General features: G+C 32.4%; 2 protein-coding genes across 3 annotated transcripts; both read left to right on the top strand.

The window, feature by feature from the left end:
- Window positions 1-186: 186 nt before the first annotated feature.
- Window positions 187-13,572, top strand: fdft1 (farnesyl-diphosphate farnesyltransferase 1). 2 transcript variants are annotated; one of them, XM_051874300.1, is made up of 8 exons: window positions 187-445; window positions 3,601-3,698; window positions 6,298-6,481; window positions 7,905-8,033; window positions 8,249-8,440; window positions 9,011-9,187; window positions 10,524-10,676; window positions 11,753-13,572. In XM_051874300.1, exons 1-8 carry the CDS (start codon window positions 347-349, stop codon window positions 11,972-11,974), a joined length of 1,254 nt encoding a protein of 417 aa, XP_051730260.1. In that variant the 5' UTR covers window positions 187-346; the 3' UTR covers window positions 11,975-13,572. The 2 variants fall into 2 exon arrangements, with proteins under 2 accessions (XP_051730260.1, XP_051730259.1); XM_051874299.1 differs by lacking the exon at window positions 187-445 and having other exon boundaries at window positions 3,244-3,698.
- A 168-nt stretch (window positions 13,573-13,740) lies between these two features.
- Window positions 13,741-21,198, top strand: ctsbb (cathepsin Bb). Its single transcript, XM_051874327.1, has 10 exons — window positions 13,741-13,897; window positions 15,091-15,214; window positions 15,322-15,407; window positions 17,277-17,391; window positions 17,475-17,590; window positions 17,730-17,815; window positions 19,006-19,149; window positions 19,236-19,352; window positions 19,432-19,560; window positions 20,970-21,198. The coding sequence occupies exons 1-10, from the start codon at window positions 13,890-13,892 to the stop codon at window positions 21,044-21,046; spliced, it is 1,002 nt and encodes a 333-aa protein (XP_051730287.1). The 5' UTR covers window positions 13,741-13,889; the 3' UTR covers window positions 21,047-21,198.
- The last annotated feature ends 1,738 nt before the right edge of the window (window positions 21,199-22,936 follow it).

The following is a 22,936-nucleotide window of genomic DNA, read 5'->3' as shown; positions in this document are numbered from 1 at the left end:
AGCTGAGGTGATTCTATTTCCCGGTGTTGCGCGTACCTCCCCCAACGTCATCACTTGTCTGACCAATGAGCTACTCTCACAGCTCTGAGTCCATCTTACTGGTTACTGGGCGGGCCATCACGCCAGTCGTTCTTGCCGCTCATTGGTCGATGCGCTCTAAACCCATGACGCCTCGGCTAATCAGAGGAGTCAGTCGATCGTGTGAGTGAGGGATTGTCGTTACGCAGTTTAGGTGATACTGTCCTGGATCTCTATAGAGTTTGAATGGAAATAGGAGCGCGTGAATTTCAGTTCACCTGTTAAGAAGAGCGTCCACACCACACGCGTAATAGACACAAGTGGGAAAATGGATATTCTCAAGTCTTTAGGACACCCGGAAGAAATAATCAACCTTTTTAAATACAAAATAGGAAGATGTCGTTCTGTTATGCCTAAATTGGATTATGTAAGTAAACGCATTTTGAGCGTTTCTCTCTAATATTCATCTACATCTGTTCTGCATATATGTCCATACACAATACATGTTTTGCATTTATGTGTCATTATGCATGTTAGGGTTTATTATTATTATTATTATTAATAACAAAAACACTCATTTTATGAAGATTAAACAGAGATTAAATAAAGTTGCATGAGTCAGTTGCAGCTCCAGACAACAAAACTACATCTAAATTATTCCACAATATTTGTGGCATAAATACAGTGTCAGCACCAAATGGATTTGATTTAATCCTGGATTTGAGGGGAAGGTTAGTTTTAACAGAAAGGAGACCCGAGGCTTCGTCTTATATAATGAGCTTTGAGGACTGGAGGGTCAGACAGGGGAAGATGATGATCTGCTAATCCACATCCACAATCATGATAGATAGACAGACAGACAGATAGACAGACAGACAGACAGACAGACAGTCAGATAGACAGACAGACAGATAGATAGATAGACAGACAGACAGACAAATGTATACAGACAGACAGACAGATAGATAGATAGACAGTCAAGCAGTCAGATAGATAGACAGACAGACAGACAGACAGACAGACATACAAAGAGTCAGATAGATAGATAGATAGATAGACAGATAGACAGACAAATGTATACAGTCAGACAAAGGGTCAGATAGATAGACAGACAGACAGACAGATAGACAGACAGATAGATAGAGAGACAGATAGACAGACAAAGAGTCAGATAGATAGATAGACAGACATATAGATAGACAGTCAGACAGACAGACAGACAAGATAAATATATACAGACAGACAGATAGACAGTCAGAAAAAGAGTCAGATAGATAGATAGATAGATAGATAGATAGACAGACAGACAAAGTGTCAGAGAGACAGACAGACAGTCAGACAAAGAGTCAGATATATAGATAGACAGACAGACAAATATATACAGTCAGACAGACAGACAGATAGATAGACAGACAGACAGACAAATATATACAGTCAGACAAAGAGTCAGATAGACAGACAGACAGACAAATATATACAGTCAGACAGACAGACAGATAGACAGGCAGACAGATAGATAGACAGACAGACAGACAGACAGACAGACAAATATATACAGTCAGACAGACAGACAGATAGACAGACAGATAGACAAATATATACAGACAGATAGACAGACAGACAGATAGACAGACAGACAGATAGATAGACAGACAGACAGACAAATATATACAGTCAGACAGACAGATAGACAGACAAACAGACAGACAGACAGACAGATAGATAGATAGACAGACAGACAGACAGACAAATATATACAGTCAGACAGATAGATAGACAGACAGACAGACAGACAGACAGACAGATAGACAAATATATACAGTCAGACAGACAGACAGACAGATAGACAGACAGACAGACAGACAAATATATACAGTCAGACAGACAGATAGACAGACAGACAGATAGATAGACAGACAGATAGACAAATATATACAGTCAGACAGACAGACAGACAGATAGATAGACAGACAGACAAATATATACAGTCAGACAGACAGACAGATAGATAGACAGACAGATAGACAAATATATACAGTCAGACAGACAGACAGATAGACAGACAGACAGATAGATAGACAGACAGACAAATATATACAGTCAGACAAAGAGTCAGATAGACAGACAGACAGACAAATATATACAGTCAGACAGACAGACAGACAGATAGACAGACAGACAGACAGACAAATATATACAGTCAGACAGACAGACAGATAGACAGACAGACAGATAGACAAATATATACAGTCAGACAGATAGACAGACAGACAGATAGACAGACAGACAGATAGATAGACAGACAGACAGACAAATATATACAGTCAGACAGATAGATAGATAGATAGACAGACAGACAGACAAATATATACAGTCAGACAGACAGACAGACAGATAGACAGACAGACAGATAGATAGACAGACAGACAGACAAATATATACAGTCAGACAGATAGATAGATAGATAGATAGACAGACCGACAAATATATACAGTCAGACAGATAGACAGACAGACAGATAGACAGATAGATAGACAGACAGACAGACAAATATATACAGTCAGACAAAGAGTCAGACAGAGTCAGACAGACAGATAGACAGTCAGACAAAGAGTCAGATAGATAGATAGATAGATAGATAGATAGACAGTCAGATAGACAGACAGATAGATAGAAAAACAGTCAGATAGATAGATGGACGGATAGAGATGTTCTCTTTACCACTAGATGTCGCTGCATCTTTGTACTTTATTTTCCATGTCTGGAAATATGAACTGTCTCATTTATTCTTATTTAATGGCCCATACATGCTTTAAATCAAAACCTAAGTTATAGTATTAAAAACTGTATTGCGTCATGAATTATGTGTGTTTAAATGTTGTTTGGTTTGTTTCGTATGCAATGATTTAATATTTGGCTCATATATATATTTATATTTGTAATTCTACAATCAAATATGTTCATGATTGTTTTAGTACACTAGATTTGGGCACACGTGACTGAATTAAATGCTTAAAATGACTTTTCATTAAAACTGTCCAATGTATACATTTCATTGCAAATGTAACAAATATTTATTTATTTTTATTTTATTTTTTACTTGTATAAGTTTGAGTGGGCGTGTCCACATGACTAGTATTGCGTCATTGTTTGCAGTTGGTCAGAAAACGTGCACGTGTTTTATCGTTTAAAGTGGGGAGGGGAATGAAATCCCAGCCAATAATCAAGTAATAGCTCTAATAGTCTGTTTACATATCAGGTTACTGTGAGCAGATAGATCAGTAGCTCTGACGCTCCGCGGAGCGACGGGCGTTTCTCTTCCCCTCTGGCGAATGACTTTACAAAAAGGTGTGCATTTCGTACTTGGGAATAGGAGCAGGGCTTCATTCGCACATGGCTGGAGTTGGCGGAAAGAGCGCAGTGTCGTTCTCCGTGCTCAAGCGCTCGTTCTCGCTGCGCGGCTCCCCGCGGTCGGTGCTCACTGGCGGGCGGCGCAGCGCGCAGGAAGGGTGGCTGGTGGCCCGTCCTCCTCACCCGCTCAGAGCTCACCGACACCCCGCGTATGTGTGTTTCTCCTACCAGGACTCCATGAGCGAAACCCTGCGGACCTGCTACGCGTATCTGAACCAGACCAGCCGGAGCTTCGCGGCGGTGATTCAGGCCCTGGATGGAGAACTGCGGTAAGACCTGCAAACTTTCTGGAGAGGCGTGACCTCACTTAGTAAACAACAGCTTTAAAGACGCTCCTCAGTGTGCAACGGGGTTTTAAGAGAAGCATATGCACATTTTGGACGCATTTAGGTTTGCTTTTACTTGTTTGCAAGATTGGTATCTATATTTAAATGCCCTTGAGGAACTTTTCTCTTAAAGGGACAGTTCACCCAAAAATGAAAATTCTGTCATCATTTACTCACTCTCAAGTTGTATAAATGTCTTTGTTGTGCTGAACACAAAGGAATACATTTTGAAGAATGTTTGTAACCAAGCAGTTGTGGTTCCATAGTATTCCATAGTAACTTTTTAAAACGAATGTACTATATTTTAGTTTGATAATGTTTTTTATGTAATATTTTGTATTGTTTATGGTACTAAATTATAGTTATGATCAATTTATCACTTTTTGAGCATAAACCTGAAAACGAAATTTCCAACTTAAACTGTCGTAGCCTAAAGCCCAAAGTATAGTTCACTTTTTATGCGTATGTGAGGGTCAGTGTACAGCGCGCTTGAAGCGAATTTCGTCATTAGAAGAGTATGCGCGTACTGTACGCGCACCGCCGGATTTTTTACCGCGCATACTTGTACGCACATGTGCATTTAGGGCCCTATCACATACCCGGCGCAATGTGGTGCCAGGCACGACGCAAGTGTTTTCTGCTAGTTTCAGCCCAACGCAGTTGTCATTTTCACATTCTGCGCCATGTTGTTTAAATAGCGAATGCATTTGCACCCATTTGTGCGCCCATGGGTGTGCTTTTCTGAAAACGAGGTGTGATCAGGTGCATTGTTGGCGTGTTGCTATTTTGAGGCAACTGAAAACGACTGCGCCATTGATCAACTGAAACCTGCTCTAAAGTCAATGGCGCAATATTTTTTTTTTTGTTATTGAAAGAGCGCGTTTGTAATATGCGCCTATATGCGGGTGCACAACGTAAAAGATTATTATTGTGTGCATAAAGATAAAAATGCTTTGGTGGAATCCGACTTGTCCCGCGATGGTCTGCTCGCACGCTTTAACCTCGCGCACGAGCAGATCCGTTTTCTCGCTAAAGAAGCGTTTAGTTTTTCCACGTGCAAATTCCGCCATGTAAATAGCGAATCCATCATGGCGTGAGCGCAGCTGGCTTTTAAAGGGAATGGGAGATGAGACTCTGATTGGTTTATTGCACGTTACGTCCAAAACAGGCTCATTAAGAGAATAGGGACAACCCTTTTAGACCATGCACCAGGCGCACGGACCATTTTTCCCATCGTTAAACTACCGAAAGTGGATTTGGACATGCCCTAAGTGCACTTGAGCCTTGCGCTTAGATTGTTAAAATAGATAGAAAATTTTTTTTTGCAGTAATTCGTTTATCCACAAGGTGGCAGTCGTGCCCTGGGGGCGTCGATTCACAAGGTAGTTGAAGCATGCAAGCTACAGCGACAGTAGAGGCCTACATAGACGACAGATTGTGTGAAGAGGTTAAAGAGTACCCTTATTTTATACAACTCTAGCATGAAAGAATACAAATATATTTACATGGGTTGTAGCTCATGATGAGATTGCTCGAAACTGCGCATGCGTCAAACGCATATGTATGCGTGAGAGTCAAGTGAAGTATACTTTGCAAGGCTGTGCGTTCGACTGTGCGCATACACTAGTGTACGCATAAAAAAACGCAGTAAATCTTGAATGCTTTGGATCACAGACTGAAGTTTGGTCTTTTTTTTTTAAAGACACTTTTTCAGACTCAGATTATTGCTGAAGTGAAAAAAAAAAAAGTTTATTATTATGAAAAATGCATAAAAATACTTTTTTATTTTATATGAAATATAAATTTTTCAAAACATGTTTTATTGTAAAACTGTAAAAAAAATCAAAGGCATAAATCTAAACAAGTTGTGTTCCAAATTTGAGGTTGATAACTCAAAAAATTAGCTTTCAGTAAGATTGTTTGGGTGCAGTACCAAACGCTTCCACTAGGTAGAAATTAGCTTCCCATTCATTCATTTTTGGCGGACAGTACAAGTGACTATTTTTTTTGAGGACCATTTAACCTTTTCGAATCATGTCCATGATTTATTTTTTTGTGTGTGTTTTGGTAAAAAAAAAAAAGTGCCAAAACCTTTACCAATTTTGATGAAGTAAAAAAAAAAAAAAAAAAAAAAAAAAAAAAAGTAAAATTTCTTTAAAAAAGTTACTCGAGATCACTTGGACTTGAGGAACAAACTGTCTTGTTCACAGTTGTGCAAATTCCTTTGCAACACGCCTAAACAATGATGCAAAAAAAAATAAACTTCCGAGCTTATATGCTTCATAACTTACATTGAAGACACTCTGAGACGTGAAGCATTAGACCAGTCATGCACAGTATGTTTCTGAACTGTCTGCGGGGTCAGCTGAGGGTCACCGATGCAGCCGTGTTGTATTTTTATCAGCAGCTCAGGATTGATCTGCACTTCTGCTTGATGCTCAATCATGTGTTGTTAATCAGTCCAATGCAAATCTCATTCTTGACTTCCTGCACATTCCCTGTTGCTTTTCCATGGATATTAAATCATTAACGTTTCGCTCAGGCATGCCGTGTGTATTTTCTATCTGGTTCTGCGAGCCCTGGACACCGTAGAAGACGACATGACCATCCCGCTGGAGAAGAAGGTCCCGCTGCTGCACGACTTCCACACGTTCCTGTATCAGCCCGAGTGGTGCTTCACAGAGAGCAGAGAGAAAGACCGACGGGTCCTGGAGGATTTCCCTACGGTCAGTCCCGCCACAGTGTGTCTCACTCATGTCACCGAAAATAAAAATAAAAATGAAAAATTGTGTTTTGCGTAAAGAGAATGAGGCCTTTTTAATTTTTTTTTTTGCGTTGACATTATTAATTTGTTTGCATTGTTTTGATGATAGTTAAACACATTTTACCCCCAAATTCTAATCGCTGTTATGAATAATAATAATAATAATAAACTTTATTTTATATAGCGCCTTCTCAATGTTACTTCTCAAAGTGCTTTACACAGAAAAGAGAACAAAGTTAAAAATAAGTACAGTGATAAGAGAAATAAAAACGTGTCAAAAAAATTATTTTAATCATTTTACTTGTATATTAAAGTAATATTATATAATATATAATATTATAATAATATTAAATATTATATATAATTAAGGTATTTACAAAATATATTTACAAAAAATATAATTGTATAATTATCATTGTTTTTGAATAGTTTTAGATTTTAGTTTTAATTGATTTGATTTATTTTAATGCTTAAACTTAAATGAAAAAGAGAAATGTTGCCTTGCCACTATCTGAAATAAAATTACTTTATTTTATTTTTATTTTTTTCTAGTAATGACATTTTTTTTTATTGTTTTAATTTTAGTTAACAATAATATAATTATTTAATTATACACAAGACCCTAGTGTACATAATTGATAACAAAAACTAAAAAGAAACATAATTATTTAAAATTATTTAAAAAAATATTTTTAATTGTTTTACTTAATTACATTATATATTATAGTAATATTATATAATATATATATAGTTATAATAATATTAAATATTATATATAATTATATATACGCACTAAATGTTTATAAAAAATCTATTATTAAATTATTATTAAACACCCACACGCACATATATATATATAGTATTTATATATGTGTTTTTAATATATATATATATATATATATATGTGTGTGTGTGTGTATGTTTAATAATAATGTAAAATATATTTTGTAAATCAACTAATTTAATTCTGTACAATAATTATCATTTAAATCAAAAATCTAAATAACACATCAGAGCCTTTAGCAAAAAAAAAAAAAAAAATCTTTAAAAAAGAAATATTAATGAAAAACACATTTTAATCATTTAAATTTTGAATAAGAAAAATGTTATCAAAAATGTAATTTTTATATAATTTATTTAAACCCCAGGTTTCATGTGACTCACTAAAACCAGCAAATAAACAGTGGAAAATTGTTGAACCAACTTGAACTTTTTTCTTTTTTCACATTTTTCTTCGTTTTATTGTTTGCAGACCTGATGCATCTGTAAAATGCTGCATTTTTAATTACACTTTTACTTTTATATATACTAATTTCTTTATTGTTTGTTATTTTATGCTATTTTTATGTTTTAACGCACATTATTTTTATTATTATTCTCTTCAGATTTCAGTGGAGTTCAGGAACTTGGGCCAAGAGTATCAGGACGTCATTTCAGACATCTGTCACCGGATGGGTGTAGGAATGGCTGAATTCCTGGAGAAGAAAGTTGCTTCAATGAAGGAGTGGGACAAAGTAAACGTCACACCGTCTCACATGCGTGTTTGACGTGTTGATTTGATGTTTATGTAGATTTATAATCGTATAACTCAGCAGAAGTGCTTTCACTGTCATCTTAAAGCGTTTCTGCATGAGATATTTGTCATATATGATGTTGTAAACATCTGTCCAGCTGTGTATAAATGCTTTTAGCATAAATCAGCATTTTAATGGCCCTGTTTTCCCTGCAGTACTGTCATTATGTGGCGGGTCTGGTGGGGATCGGACTGTCCCGACTCTTCTCTGCGTCCCAGCTGGAGGATGTTGAGGTGGGCCGGGACACGGAGCTGGCCAACTCCATGGGTCTGTTCCTCCAGAAGACCAACATCATCAGGGACTATCTGGAGGACCAGCAGCAGGGACGGGCCTTCTGGCCGCAGGAGGTACATCCAGCATTAACACACATACCCCTGTTATGCTTTTTGGGATATTATCTTTCATAAAGTGTGTAACAGAGCAGTTTGTGAATGTAAAAGGTTTGCAGAGTATCAAAGAGCAGATAAATTGAGTTATTGTCTCCCAAAAGAAAGAAGCAATTAGTTATTCCAGTCTTAGGTTTGTAACTAATTTGCATAATGCCAGCCCATTGGCTGCCAGCGAACAGCGTCTGCTTTGCCCCGCCCTCAAACACTGTAGTTGTTGATGAGGTTGATACGGTAAAACCGACGCCATCGTTACTGTTCGTATCACTGTGGATCAGATATTCCGATATGATAATGAGCGTTTGGTTTCCGACCAATCACAGCAGACCGGGCCATCTGACCAATCAGCAGAGCAGCTCTGCCAACAGTTTACAGTTATTCACAGTAAATTAAAAGATGACTTCCAAAAACTGCATATTTATTTTTGCAGAAAATGACATCAAATCTCCCTTTATTTCACTGTATATAGTAAAGGAACTTGCTGTGTTTTGCGGTTAAACAGAGGCTCATTATTGCTGGTTGTTTCTGCAGGCCTGGAGTCAGTTCGCGTCCCGTCTGGAGGATTTGGCCCAGCCTCAGCACCTGAGCTCCGCCCTGTCCTGTCTCAACCTGCTGGTGACCGACGCCCTCCGCCACGTCCCTGATGTCATCGCATACCTGTCCCGCCTCCGCAACCAGAGCGTCTTCAACTTCTGTGCCATTCCACAGGTGTGACGCACTGCTTTCATCTCTGACACTGACCGCCCGAACCTTCGTCTGTTTGTGTCCAGTTTAATGGCATTAATAAACACCTGAAGCGTGCTCAGGTCTCACACAGGGATCGTGAGCACATCTAATGCTACTAGAGTGCAGATTATAGAAATAAATGGAGAGGTTATTGAAACTGAATGGTTTTAAAAACTGATTTTGCATTGCCTTACAGAAGTGTAAGTGGCCGTTCAGACACAACGCATTTGTTTTCCACTTGTTTTGTTATCTAAACATCCGTTAGACTCAGTGTTGTTATCGTTAACTAAATCTAAAACTAAAAATATTCAAAAGACTCACATTAATTGACATAAAATAAACGTTAACAGGAAAAAAAAAAAAAAAAAAAAAAATCTTTTTTTATCCTGTTAACGTTTATTTTATGTCAATTAATGTGAGTCTTTTGAATATTTTTAAATTTATTTTATATATTTTTATATATATATATAATATAGTTAAATGCAAAGGCAAAAAAAATCTAATTTTCATTTAGTTTAACTTGGAAGTACTAAAATGACTAAAACTGAAACGTAAATAAATTAATAAAAACTAAATAGACTTATTTTAAAAAATATAACTAATAAAAACAACTAAAACGCAAAATTATTAAAACTAACTAAATTAAAGTGAAACTGTAAAAATTAAAACTGATTTAAAATAGAATATTAAAAACTTTATTTTATTTCAGTTGCATAGTGTCTAATATTTGTTTAGTTTAGTTTGAAGTACTAAAATTACTAAAATTAAAACTGATAAACTACTAAAATAAAAACTAAATAGATATATTTTTAAAAAAACTATAACTAATAATAACGACTAAAATGCACAACAAAATGATTAAAACTAACTAAAATGAAAACTGAAACTAATTCAAAATAGAAAATAATAAAAATTTACACTTATTTTATTTCAGTGTCTAATATTTTTTTAGTTTAGGTTGAGGTACTATAATTACTAAAAGTAAAATTACTGAAATAAATTAATAAGTAAATATACATAAAAAAAGAATAATAAAAATGGCTAAAAGTGTAACAAAATAAAAATGGAACAAATTCTAAAAACTAATTCAAAATATGAATAAATACTAAGATGGTATAGTACTGTAGTTATAATATAGTACTGAAATTATGGTATTTGCATGTAAATAACATGATATGTGCTTTATGAATATAGTGATTGTTCAGTACGCTGGTTTTACTCTATCATTTTTGCGAGCTGTGAATGTTTGAACATGTTGGTGTCCTCAGAAAGGGCTTGCCGATGCTGATTGTTATAGTCGTGTTCTTCCTCCGGTCAGGTGATGGCGATAGCGACTCTGTCTGCGTGCTACAACAATCCTCAGGTGTTTCAGGGTGTGGTGAAGATCCGGAAGGGTCAGGCGGTGACGCTCATGATGCAGGCCACAAACATGGGCGCCGTTCAGAGCATCATCGCTCAGTACAGTCAGGAGGTGCGTCCTGTAATTATAACAATCATTTCATTACTGATGTTTAGATATGAAACAGCTTCACAAACAGACTTTTCAACCACACAGAATCATTATTTCTGTACTACAATCATTCAGATGATCACAGAAGTGCTGAGATAAAAGTTTATAGTTCAGATATAAACACTGATGTCTACAGATCAAAATCGAGTAAATCACCTTTTGAAAGTAACTTGATGCTTCAAATAAAGATTGTATCATTACATCGTTACACCAGTAGGTGGAGACAAGTGACTGTTAAAAAATGAGTCATTGAATCATTCTCTCAAGAGATTGGGCAAAAACGCTGGTTCATCCAGTAATAAAACAAGTGAAGTCTTTATGAGTGAGTCATTGAATTATTCACTCAAACGATTTTTTTTAGCATTTTTAAATAGACTAGCAATTAATATTTTGTCAGATCTAGTAAATTACATTGTATTTTGTTTAGTTGTCTATTCAGAATCGTGATCTCTGTTTTAAACAACAACAAAAACATTGTGATTCTCAATTTATCCAGTAGGGTTGATAAGATATTTTAATGTCTCTTCTGCATTTATTTAATAAAAAATACAGTAAAAATTGTGAAATATTATTCCAATGTAAATCAGCTGTTTTCTATGTGAATATATAGTAAAGTATAATTTATTCCTGTGATCAAAGCTGAATTTTCAGCATCATTACTCCAGTCTTCAGTGTCACATGATCCTTCAGAAATCATTCTAATATGATGATTTGCTGCTCAAGAAACATTTATGATTATTATCAATGTTGAAAACAGTCATATTTTTATGGAAACCATCATACATTTTATTTTTCAGGATTATTTGATGAATAGAAAGTTCAAAAAAGCAGCGTTTATTTGAAACAGAAACATTATAAATGTCTTTACTGTCACTTTTGATCAATTTAATGCATTCTTGATGAATAAAATAAAAATAATTTTCCCATTTTTTGACCCCAAACTTTTGAACGGTAGTGTGTGTGTGTATATATGGGAAGATGATCCGTTTACTCCTGTAATCCTGATCCCGGTGTGTAATCCCGTCCCTCCCCCACAGATCCTGCAGAAAGTTTCCGTCACGGATCCGTCCCAGGAAAAGACTCTGTGTATCCTGAATCTCATCTGTGAGAAGAGCCTGTCTGGAGCGGCGCTGTCGTCCCGAGCGCACCACATCTCTCCGATGTACGTTTCGGCGGCCATGCTGCTGGCGGCCCTCAGCTGGCAGTACCTTAATGCCACGGCGGGGCCACCAGGGGGCGCAGACATGCAGGGACACTGAGACGCTTCCCTCCGAACGCTGACGGCTGAACCTGCCAGAACAACAGGCTTGAGAGGGGTTGTTTTTTTTTATTTAGGTGAATCTCACAAAAACACACGTCCAGCTCATGTTTCACCTCATTTTTCTCAAGCGAGGAAAAAATAAGAAATCATATTTTGCATTAAGAAAATTAAGCCTATTATAATTTTTAACTTTGTAAAATATTTTTTTACACAAATAAAATTAAAGAAAACATATATTTTTATTTAAAAAATATAAATTACATTTATAAAAACATTCAAATACACATACATATACTTATATAAATTTATATATATATATATATATATATATATATAATTTTAATTTATAATATATATGTATGTGAAAGTGTAGTTTTTATAAAAGTAAATTATATTTATGCATTTTATTTATATATATATATATATATATATATATATATATATATATGTATATATGTAATTTATATGTATGGTCGTTGGTCATATATAGCTTAAATATTTAATTTCAGTTTTTTTCACTTGTTTTTGTGGTGAAATATGACCCGAACATGTTCCTGAGATTCATCTGGTTGTTCGGTGTCCGGTTACAGTAATTGCGTCTTTGACGGACGTTCTTCAAGCTTCATTTGAGACTCTCAAAGAAAATTATTGTAAAGTCATTTTCTGACGCTGAGGGTTTTGTTGATTTTCTGTGTGTTTTTTGTTCCATCAAACCATTCTAAAAAATCAAGCACACGTGCAGAAAACAATTTTCATTACAATATAAAAATAATCTGTCCTTTAGACAGAAATTTGTTTTGCTTTACCTTTAATAGTTCGCAATTACATGCAGACTGTCAAGCGGTTGCGGTCTGACGATTAAAAACTAGTGCTGTCAAATCGATTAATCGCATCTAACATACAAGTTTGTAAATATATAATATACATATATACATGCATACACAAACACGTGTGTGTGTGTGTGTGTGTGTGTATATATATAATATATATATATTACACACACAAACTTTTATGTTAGATGCAGTTAGATGATTAATCGATTTGACAGCGCTATAAAAACCCTTCATCACATGTTAGTTTTGTTGGTGAAACACATGAAATCCATCATATTTCACCCCAAAATCAATGGAAAAAAGCCTAGTTTTAGGACCATTATGATTTGTTACACTGTAAACTATTTTAATGCTTTAATTTCTGCACAATTTCTTAGTGCAGTAAAAAAATAAGGATGAAAATAATGTCCAAAAATACTTTTTCCCCTCTTGATTATGGGGTGGAAAATGACCCAGACGTGGTTTTGACAGGTGTCATGTGGTTTTGAAGATCATACGTGTGGAAATGTTTAACGTCCGGTCGGGTCTCATCTCAACACTGGATCATAGTTCTGGTTTTGCACATGAATTGGTCCATTTTCATCGGGTCAGTTTGAGTATTCAGTCACTGCGGAGAGCCAGATATCTGCCGTGCGACTGTAAAGTGTCCTTAATATTCAGCTTTTATATGGAAAAGCTTGTACATACCAACATTCGGTTTATTTAGCATTGCTATGTAATGTGGGAGTTTGGTTTGTAAATAAATGTAGAGATAATGAATATATTCAAATGTCTCGTTTGATTCATTGATGCATATTTTAGCTTTTAGGAATGAAAAAAAATCTTGCAAACTCTTTTTATTATTGTTTTTTTTGTCTTTGTTCTTAATGAGGAAAAGTCGTATAAATGAGGTGGTCAGGTGATGTTTGTCTGATGTTACACCTGCAGCAAAAACACTTTATGAGATTTAGACCTTTGCTTGTCTTGTGACGCTGTAAAAGACACCTGACAGTCGGTCACATGACGAGGGTTTTTAACGGAGTAAATTTCACATTTTGTGGCATTGAATCTTCAGCTTGAGAGACGGAGGAACAGAATCTGATGCTCAGGTAAAAGCTTGTTTAGGATCTTGAATGGTTTGAAATAAGTTTGATTTTATCTGAGATCTTTATATCTTGATATTAATAATTGCAAATATAGCATAATCCTTTAAAAATGTAACTTTTATAGACTAAATATGGAAAATCAAATATTTCTATGATGTAAGTTTAAATTAAAAAATCAATGTTATTTCTTTAAATTTTATCTAATTTAAATATATTTTATATTTTTAATTTTTATTAGTCTTAATTTGTCTATTCACATAAATACTACAAACATGGTTAATCAAATATTGCAATGAAATTGTAACAAGTTTTAATAAAAAAAAAAGAATAATTTGTTTTTTTTTTTTCATTTAGACTAATTTAAATATATATAATTATATAAAATATAAGTCTTTATTTGCATAAATATTACAAAATATTTTAATGAGATTGTAACAACTTAATTTAAAAAAATCTCAAAATATATGTATTTTATTTTTTATTTAAATTTTATCTATTCTAAATATATTTTATATTTTTAACTTTTATTAGTCTTTATTGGAATTTTTTTTATTCACATAAATATTACATACATGGTTAATCAAATATTTCAGTGAAATTGTAACAGGTTTTTAATTTAAAAAATCTCAAAATAATTATTTTATGTGTTTTATTTAAATTTAATGTAAAAAAAAAATCTCATTACTTTTTCTATTTATATATATATATATATATATATATATATATATATATATATATAATTTTTTATTTAAATTTTATCTAATTTAAATATATTTTATAATTTTTAACTTTTATTATTCTTTTATTTGTATTTTTTTTATTCACGTAAATATTAAATACATGGTTAATCAAATATTTCAATGAAATTATTAAGTTTTAATTTAAAAAATCTCAAAATAATTATTTTATGTGTTCTATTTTAATTTAGATATTATGTAATTTAAATGTTTTATATTTTTTAGTTAATGTCTTAATTTTTATTAGTCTTAATTTGTCTTTTATTCACATGAATATTACAAATATGGTTAATCAAAAATTCCAATGAAATTAAAAATTTTTAAAAAACTCAAAATAATTATTTTATGTGTTTTGTTTTGTAATTTAGATTTTATCTGATTTTCTTATTCACATGAATATTAAATCAGTAATATCAGCCGCATATCTGAGCCAGTAATAAATCTCATTTCCCTCCTCAGGATGTCGCGTCTCTGTTTCCTGTGTCTGTTCGCTCTGCTGTCCGTCACCTGTGGCCACCTGCAGCTCTCCGCAGGGTCACATGACATGGTCAACATCATCAATATGGCCAAGACCACATGGACGGTCAGAGGGGTTTTACAGTATCTCATCATGAGAATTATGACTGATGCACCTGTTTATCGCTCTCTCTTCCTCTTTTCTTTCCATTCCTCTCTTTCGTTTCTTCACAGGCGGGTGTGAATTTCCAGAACGTGAAGGACGGGTATCTGAAGTCTCTCTGTGGGACGCTGCTGAAGGGCCGCCGACTGCCTGATACGTGAGTGACATGATCACATGACACACATGAGACTCAAACAACAAAGTTTCAGCAGATCTTTCTCTACAGCTGATTATAAAACAGTGATAAATGCAATTAATTTGCATGCTAATATTGTTTGATTGATGTTCATTTGTATCGTTCAGTCAGTTGAAAAGCATCTGCTACATGCATGAATGTAAATCTGTATTTTGTTGTATATCTATAACATCTGTATCTGTGTCTCACTCACATACATTCATAATTAAATAATTAAAAACTAAACTCTCGTTATGGTATGAAAAAATAAAGATATATCATTTACATTTTAAAGATATATTATAGTATTAGTATTTATTGTACAACCTGTAATTTATGCAGATTTGCACTATATTAAATAAATAAAAATATGATAAATAATATAAAAAATTGCACTATATTGAATAAATAAATAAATAACAGTGAGAAATGACAAATTTCATTACATTACATAAATAAATAAGAACAATGAGAAATATTTACAAAAAGTGCACTATATTAAATAAATAACAATGAGAAATAATGACAAAATTTGCCCTTAAATAAATAAAATAAATAACAACAATGAGAAATAATTACAAAAAGTGCACTATATTAAATAAATAAATAAATATAAATAAATAACAATGAGAAATAGACAAATACATAAAATAACATAAAAATACATAAATAAACAAAAATTGCACTACATTAAATAAATAAATAACAATAAGAAATAATGACAAAAATTGCCCTTAAATAAATAAAAATAAATAAATAAAAATGAGAAACAATAACAAAATTACCCTTAAATAAATAAATAAATAACAATGAGAAATATTGACAAACTTCACTACATTAAATAAGAACAATGAGAAATATTTACAAAAAGTGCACTATATTAAATAAATAAATAAAAATAAATAAATAAATAAATAATAGTGAAAAATAAAGACAAAAACTGCCCTTAAATAAATAAAAATAAATAAATAACAACAATGAGAAATAATTACAAAAAGTGCACTATATTAAATAAATATAAATAAATAACAATGAGAAATAATGACAAATTGCACTACATTAAATTTAAAAATACACAAATAAACAAACAAATAAGAACAATGACAAAATGACAAAAATTGCACTACATTAAATAAATAAATAACAATAAGAAATAATGACAAAAAATGCCCTTAAATAAATAAAAATAAATAAATAAAAATGAGAAACAATAACAAAAATTACCCTTAAATAAATATATAAATAACAATGACAAATATTGACAAATTTCACTATATTAAATAAAAAATACATAAATAAAACAAACAAATAAGAACAATGAGAAAATGACAAAAATTGCACTACATTAAATAAATAAATAATGAGAAATAATGACAAAAATGGCCCTTAAATAAATAATTAAGAATAATAAGAAATAATGACACAAATTGCACTACATTAAATAAATAAATACATTTAATGAGCACATTACAGTAATGAGAATTTATTGGGGTAAATGTGCAAAACTGTCATGCAAAATAATAATGTCACAATGAAAAAATGCCCTTAAAAATAGGCTTTTCTTTATTTTCTTAATTACATTTACATTCATGCATTTATCCAAAGTGTCTTACAAAAGAGGAACAAAACCAATTAGTCAAAGAACCAAAAATATTTGTAACATACAATGACAGGATTATCAGACAAACTTAAAAAAAAAAAAAGTATAATACGTTGAACAATGTTTTTTGTGGAAAGTGGTTTTGAAAGTGCGTGAAGGGTTAAAGCTTCAGTAATATCTGATGATTTCAGTAAATATATGGAAACTCACCAAATTATTTAATATAAACAACTAATATTCTCCATCTGTAGGGTGAAACACGCCACCAACGTGAAGCTTCCGGACAGTTTCGACCCGCGGTCCGAGTGGCCGTACTGCAAGAGCCTGGGTCAGATCCGGGATCAGGGGAACTGCGGGTCCTGCTGGGTAAAGAGCGTCTCAACACGAGTGCTGACACTCTGACATGTGACGTCTGTGATGACCGTGTGTGTGTGTGTGTGTCTCCGCAGGCGTTCGGGGCGGCCGAGGCCATCTCTGACCGCATCTGCATCCACAGCAAAGGAAACGTGTCGGTGGAGATCTCCGCTGAAGACCTGCTGTCCTGCTGCGATCAGTGCGGCTTCGGGTGCGTCCCATCAGCAACAAACACACGTGACATCAGTGACTCTCTCCAATATTAGGAGAAACATCTGACAGCATTACGTCTCCTGATCCGTGACATCTGAGCGGTGAAATCTGTATTCTCTTTGTTTGTGGCGAGGCAGGTGTTCTGGAGGTTATCCGGCAGAAGCGTGGGACTACTGGACTAAATCCGGCCTGGTGACCGGAGGACTTTATGGCTCCAATGAGGGTGAGTCTGGATCAGAACACCAGTGATCTCATCTGGATCTTTACAGCCTTTCCTAATTTAGGTTAAGGATAGTAGTTTTATGTTAAAGTTTCATTTGTCAAATCTGCAGCAGCACACTTTTTTGGTGTCATAAAGCATGGTGGCGTGAACATTATTCTAAATATCTTCTTTTGTGTTCTGCAAAAAAACTCATTTAAGTGTGAAATAACATGAGTTAGAAGTACAAAACTATAAAACTTTGGTACAATAATGTGGTTTGAGAACTGGAAAAATAAAATAAAATATTTAAAAATGATTGAAATAAATTTAATTTAAATAAATATATTAAAATAAAAAAAACCTAAATATTAAAAATAAATAAAAAATAATAAAATAAAATATTAAAGTAAATAAAAAACAATAATAAATAACAAGGTAAAATATTAAAAATAAACAAAATTAAATTAAAATAAATACAAATAATAGAATAACAAAATTAAAATAAAATAAAGTATTGAAATAACTTAAGAAACAACAATAAATAACAAAATAATAAAATATAATATTATTTTTTTTTTAAATTATAAAGTAAAATAACAATATTAAAACAGAATAAAATTATAAAATAAAATATCAAAATATTAAAATAAATTAATATTAAAATGTTAAAGTAATAAAATAACAAAATATAAAAATAAATAAAAAAACATTAAAATAAATGAAAAAATATGAAAATAAAATATGAAAAAATAACAAAATATTAAAAAAACAAAACAAAAAATAAATATTAAATACAATAAAATAACCCTAATGTATTAAACAAATAAATATAATATTAAAATAAATAAGAAATAACAAAATAATCAAAATCAAATAAAATATAAAATAAAATATTTTAAAAAAAAATATAAAATAACAAAATATTAAAATAAAACATTAAAATAAATTTAAAAATAAAATATAAAATTTTAAAAAACAAAAAATAAACAAACAATAAAAATAAATAAAAGAACTAAATAATAATAATTAAATAAATAAATAAAATATTGAAATAAAAAACCACAAGAAATAACAAAATAATCAAATAAAATATAAAATAAAATATTTTTTAAAAATTATAAAATTAAATAAAATATTATATTAAAATAAAATTAATCTAATAATAATAAATAATAATAGTTTGTGAGTTTGTTGTTTTTGAACATTTCTAGGTTGCAGACCCTACACCATCCCGCCCTGTGAGCATCATGTGAACGGCACCCGGCCGCCGTGTTCAGGTGAGCAGGACACACCGGAGTGTAACGCGGCCTGTATCCCGCAGTACAGCGTCCCCTACAAACAGGACAAACACTTCGGTGAGTTTGCTGCACCTTCAAGCTTCCAGGCCTCTAGTCACTTTCCTCGACTGCCTCACGTTGCGTGTCTCTGTCGCCCCCTGCAGGCTATAAAGCGTACAACCTCCCGTCGGACCAGCAGCAGATCATGACTGAACTGTACAACAACGGTCCGGTGGAAGCGGCCTTCACCGTCTATGAGGACTTCCTGCTGTATAAGACGGGTCAGAAAGCACACGCTTTAATCATGTGTTTTTAACGGTCATCTGCAGAACCGGTCAGTTATTCTGTTTGATCTCTCAGGCGTTTACCAGCATGTGACCGGGTCCGAACTGGGCGGCCATGCCGTGAAGATCCTGGGCTGGGGAGAAGAGAAGGGAACGCCGTACTGGCTGGTGGCCAACTCCTGGAACTCCGACTGGGGCGACAACGGTGAGAACCAACCCGGATCACCGCTGGATGATGATGATGATGACGCACACTATTGCATTTCTAATATAATAACTTATTATTAAAATATTATGTATAATAATTTTAATTTATAATAATTACAATAATTTATATATATGATAATTATTATACATTATTTTAATATTGCATATTTTTAATAGTTATTTAATAATATAATAATAATATTTTGAGGGAATATATATATAATTTATTATTGAAATAATGTAGAATAATTATAATAATTAATTTGTTATTAATTTAATAATACATACATACATGTAATTATTATAAATGATAATGATTATACATCATTTTTATAATATTGGATTTTTTTATATAATAGTTTCTTATATTTTAAGATAGTTTTAAATAACAAGATAAAATATTTAAAATAAACAAAAATAAAATAACAAAAAAATTTAAATAAATAATAGAATACAATAAAATAAAATATTAAAATAAATACAAATAATAGAATAACAAAATTAAAAAAAAAATAGAAATAACTTTAAAAAACAAGAAATAACAAAAAAAAATTATAAAATAAAATAATTAAATGTTAAAATAACATTATAAAATAAAATATCAAATATTAAACTAAATTAAAAAATTAAAACATTAATACAATTATTATAAATTGTAATTATTATACATTATTTTAATATTATTTCATATTTTATATAATAGTTCCTTATATTTTAAGAAACAGTTTTAATAACAGTTTCTTATATTGCAATTATTGTGAAAATTATTATAATAATAATTTCTTATAAATATAATGTATAATAATTATAATGTACAGTAATTGAGGGATATTCCAACTCATATTGCAGTATATTTTGTAATACATTATTTGAATAATATTGCATAATTAATGTAATAGTTTCTTATATTGTATTTTGTGGAAATTAATCTAATAATAATAATAACAGTTTATTATTAAGTATAATAAAATAATGTATAATACTTATAATTTATAATAATTACAATAATTTGCATATATAATTTATATATATATTATACATTATTTTAATATTGCATATTTTTAATAGTTATATATTTCCTCAAAATATTAAATAAATATAGATATAATTTATTGTTAAAATAATGTATAATTATTTATAATAATTTAATAATACATAAATGTAATTATTATCATTGATAATGATTAGACATTTTTCATATAATAGTTTCTTATATTTAAAAAAAAACTAGTATCTTATAATATTTTGTGGAAATTATTATTATGACATATACTTTATTATTAAAATAATGTATAATATTTATCATTTACAATAATTTCAAACCTTTATTATTGTAAATGTGCTTCACGAGCGCTACACATGAGAAGGGACACAGTGTTTGTTAGCTCATGGTTTTGTCTTCTGCAGGTTATTTTAAGATCCTGAGAGGCCGTGATGAGTGTGGGATTGAGAGTGAGATGGTGGCTGGAGTTCCTCAGCTGTGAACCTTCATCACCGCGCTTTAACCTGGATAAACAGAAATATATCTGAATCTGTGTCTCATTGTCATGGTTAATGCATTCTAAAATAATATACAACAATTGATTAAAAGCAGTTATGTTGATGTGAAAAATAAAGATATGTTATTTACATTTTATATTATTGTACAGCCTTTAATTTATGATGATGTTCACTACTTGGTATTACAGTGATCAGAACTGAGAATAATTAGGACTAATGAGAATGTGGAGTGTGTTTGTCACCTGGTGGCTATGTTTGGTATTGCGCCAAAACAAAATCTCACATCTAAGACATATATAGACACTTTTTGGCATGTGTTCTTTAGAAGCCCAATCGCATTTCTGGGGGGGTCCCACGGTAAAAATCGTGTTTTTGGCGGTGCTCCCCTGGTAAAATTCGCATTCCAGATGCTAAATATCACGTTATTTGGGGTCGATTCAACCCGCGGCAACAGTGTAAAAGTAGCCCAATTCCGCGGGAAACACTGCGCGCAATATGGCAGAATATGTCCCGCCTTCTAAGTAAAAGAGCCAGTTTTTGAGATTTCAGGATTCCCCCATTTAAATAAACAGGACATGGACTTGGATGTCCAAAATGGCTGCCCGGAGGCGTCGCAAATATGGCCGCCGAGTAAAGAGACTTTCCTTGAAAGGGACTTTAGTGCCATTCGAAAGTTTATAAATATAAAAATTAATCCTGTGAAACTGTGAAATTGGACACATGCATTATCATGGAAAGAAAACTTTAAAACCTTTTAGCGGCTCAATTTTTGTGATATCAAAAATACGGCGTTGATTTTCTAGCAATTTTCCAGTCCAGGTTCTTTTGTAAAAAAAAATAAAAAAAATATTTAGTTCATTACATTTGCTTTACAATAAACTTAAAGGTGCAATATGTAAGAATTTTGCAGTAAAATATCCAAAAACCACTAGGCCAGTGTTATATATTTTGTTCACTTGAGTACTTACAATATCCCAAATGTTTGCAACTATTTGTAAATCGTGAGAAAATTGTAATTTTAACCAAGGCTCCGGGACGTGTGAGGAGTCGCCTGTCAATTGCGTCATACATGCGTTACCCTCGGTTTCCGGTTTTATTTTGTAGAATCCAAGGAAACACCAAAGACGCATTAATATTTACATGTTTCAATAGACAAGGGAACAACTGTTTTGATATATTTATAGACAGAAAACTAAATATTGTTATATAGCTCAACACGTTTAGTCTTATTGTTTAAATCTAATTTTGCGAGTACCATGCTTTACCATGCCTCAGAGAAAAACACTATTTTGTCAAGTAGCTAACATAGCATAATCAGATGCAGCTTTATTTTTAGTAACAGTAATACAGAATTTTCTCCATCATACAATTTGTTTTAAATTTAATTGTATGCCATTTATCAACACAAGCCATCCAGCATTTAATATGATATTCTAAAGTCGATCTATCTTACTGCAGTGTGTAACAGTGTCTCACAGCAGCCGCCGAGCGAACGCACAGAGTAACGTTATATATTTTCAACACTCTCAAATGTATCTAATATGATAAACAGAGCTGTGTTACCTCATACTCATGACCGGAAAAGCGGAAGCAGCGCCGGCGACTGTGTCATAATAAAAGTCCCGCTGCTCGTGAGGCGTGTGTTGCGCAATTGCTCCAGCGGCCTCGTTCAGCTCCCACAACACTCGGTCCTGCTCTGCTTCAGACTACAGTAACGTTAATAATCACATCCATGAACATGATTTCTTCCCGAGTCCTATCCTGATTATTTCCACCGGCTGTGATGTGAAGACCACATGTCCCAAGATTCCACACTCAAACTTGGCATCATCAAGCTACGCCTTTGTTTTGAATAGGCCTCTAGCGACCTCGGA

The sequence above is a fragment of the Ctenopharyngodon idella genome, chromosome 20, assembly GCF_019924925.1.
Source record: "Ctenopharyngodon idella isolate HZGC_01 chromosome 20, HZGC01, whole genome shotgun sequence".
Lineage (NCBI taxonomy): Eukaryota > Metazoa > Chordata > Actinopteri > Cypriniformes > Xenocyprididae > Ctenopharyngodon > Ctenopharyngodon idella.
The sequence above is the reverse complement of the archived record's forward strand: the minus strand, read 5'-3'. Positions and strand labels throughout refer to the sequence as shown.

Coding starts and splice junctions, on each gene's coding strand:
- fdft1 (XM_051874299.1), top strand. CDS start 3,412: ATGGCTGGAGTTGGCGGAAAGAGCGCAGTGTCGTTCTCCGTGCTCAAG. Junction 6,482..7,904: donor TCCTGGAGGATTTCCCTACG/GTCAGTCCCGCC, acceptor TATTCTCTTCAG/ATTTCAGTGGAGTTCAGGAA. Junction 8,034..8,248: donor CAATGAAGGAGTGGGACAAA/GTAAACGTCACA, acceptor TTTTCCCTGCAG/TACTGTCATTATGTGGCGGG.
- ctsbb (XM_051874327.1), top strand. Junction 15,408..17,276: donor GGCCGCCGACTGCCTGATAC/GTGAGTGACATG, acceptor CTCCATCTGTAG/GGTGAAACACGCCACCAACG. Junction 19,353..19,431: donor CTTCCTGCTGTATAAGACGG/GTCAGAAAGCAC, acceptor TTGATCTCTCAG/GCGTTTACCAGCATGTGACC.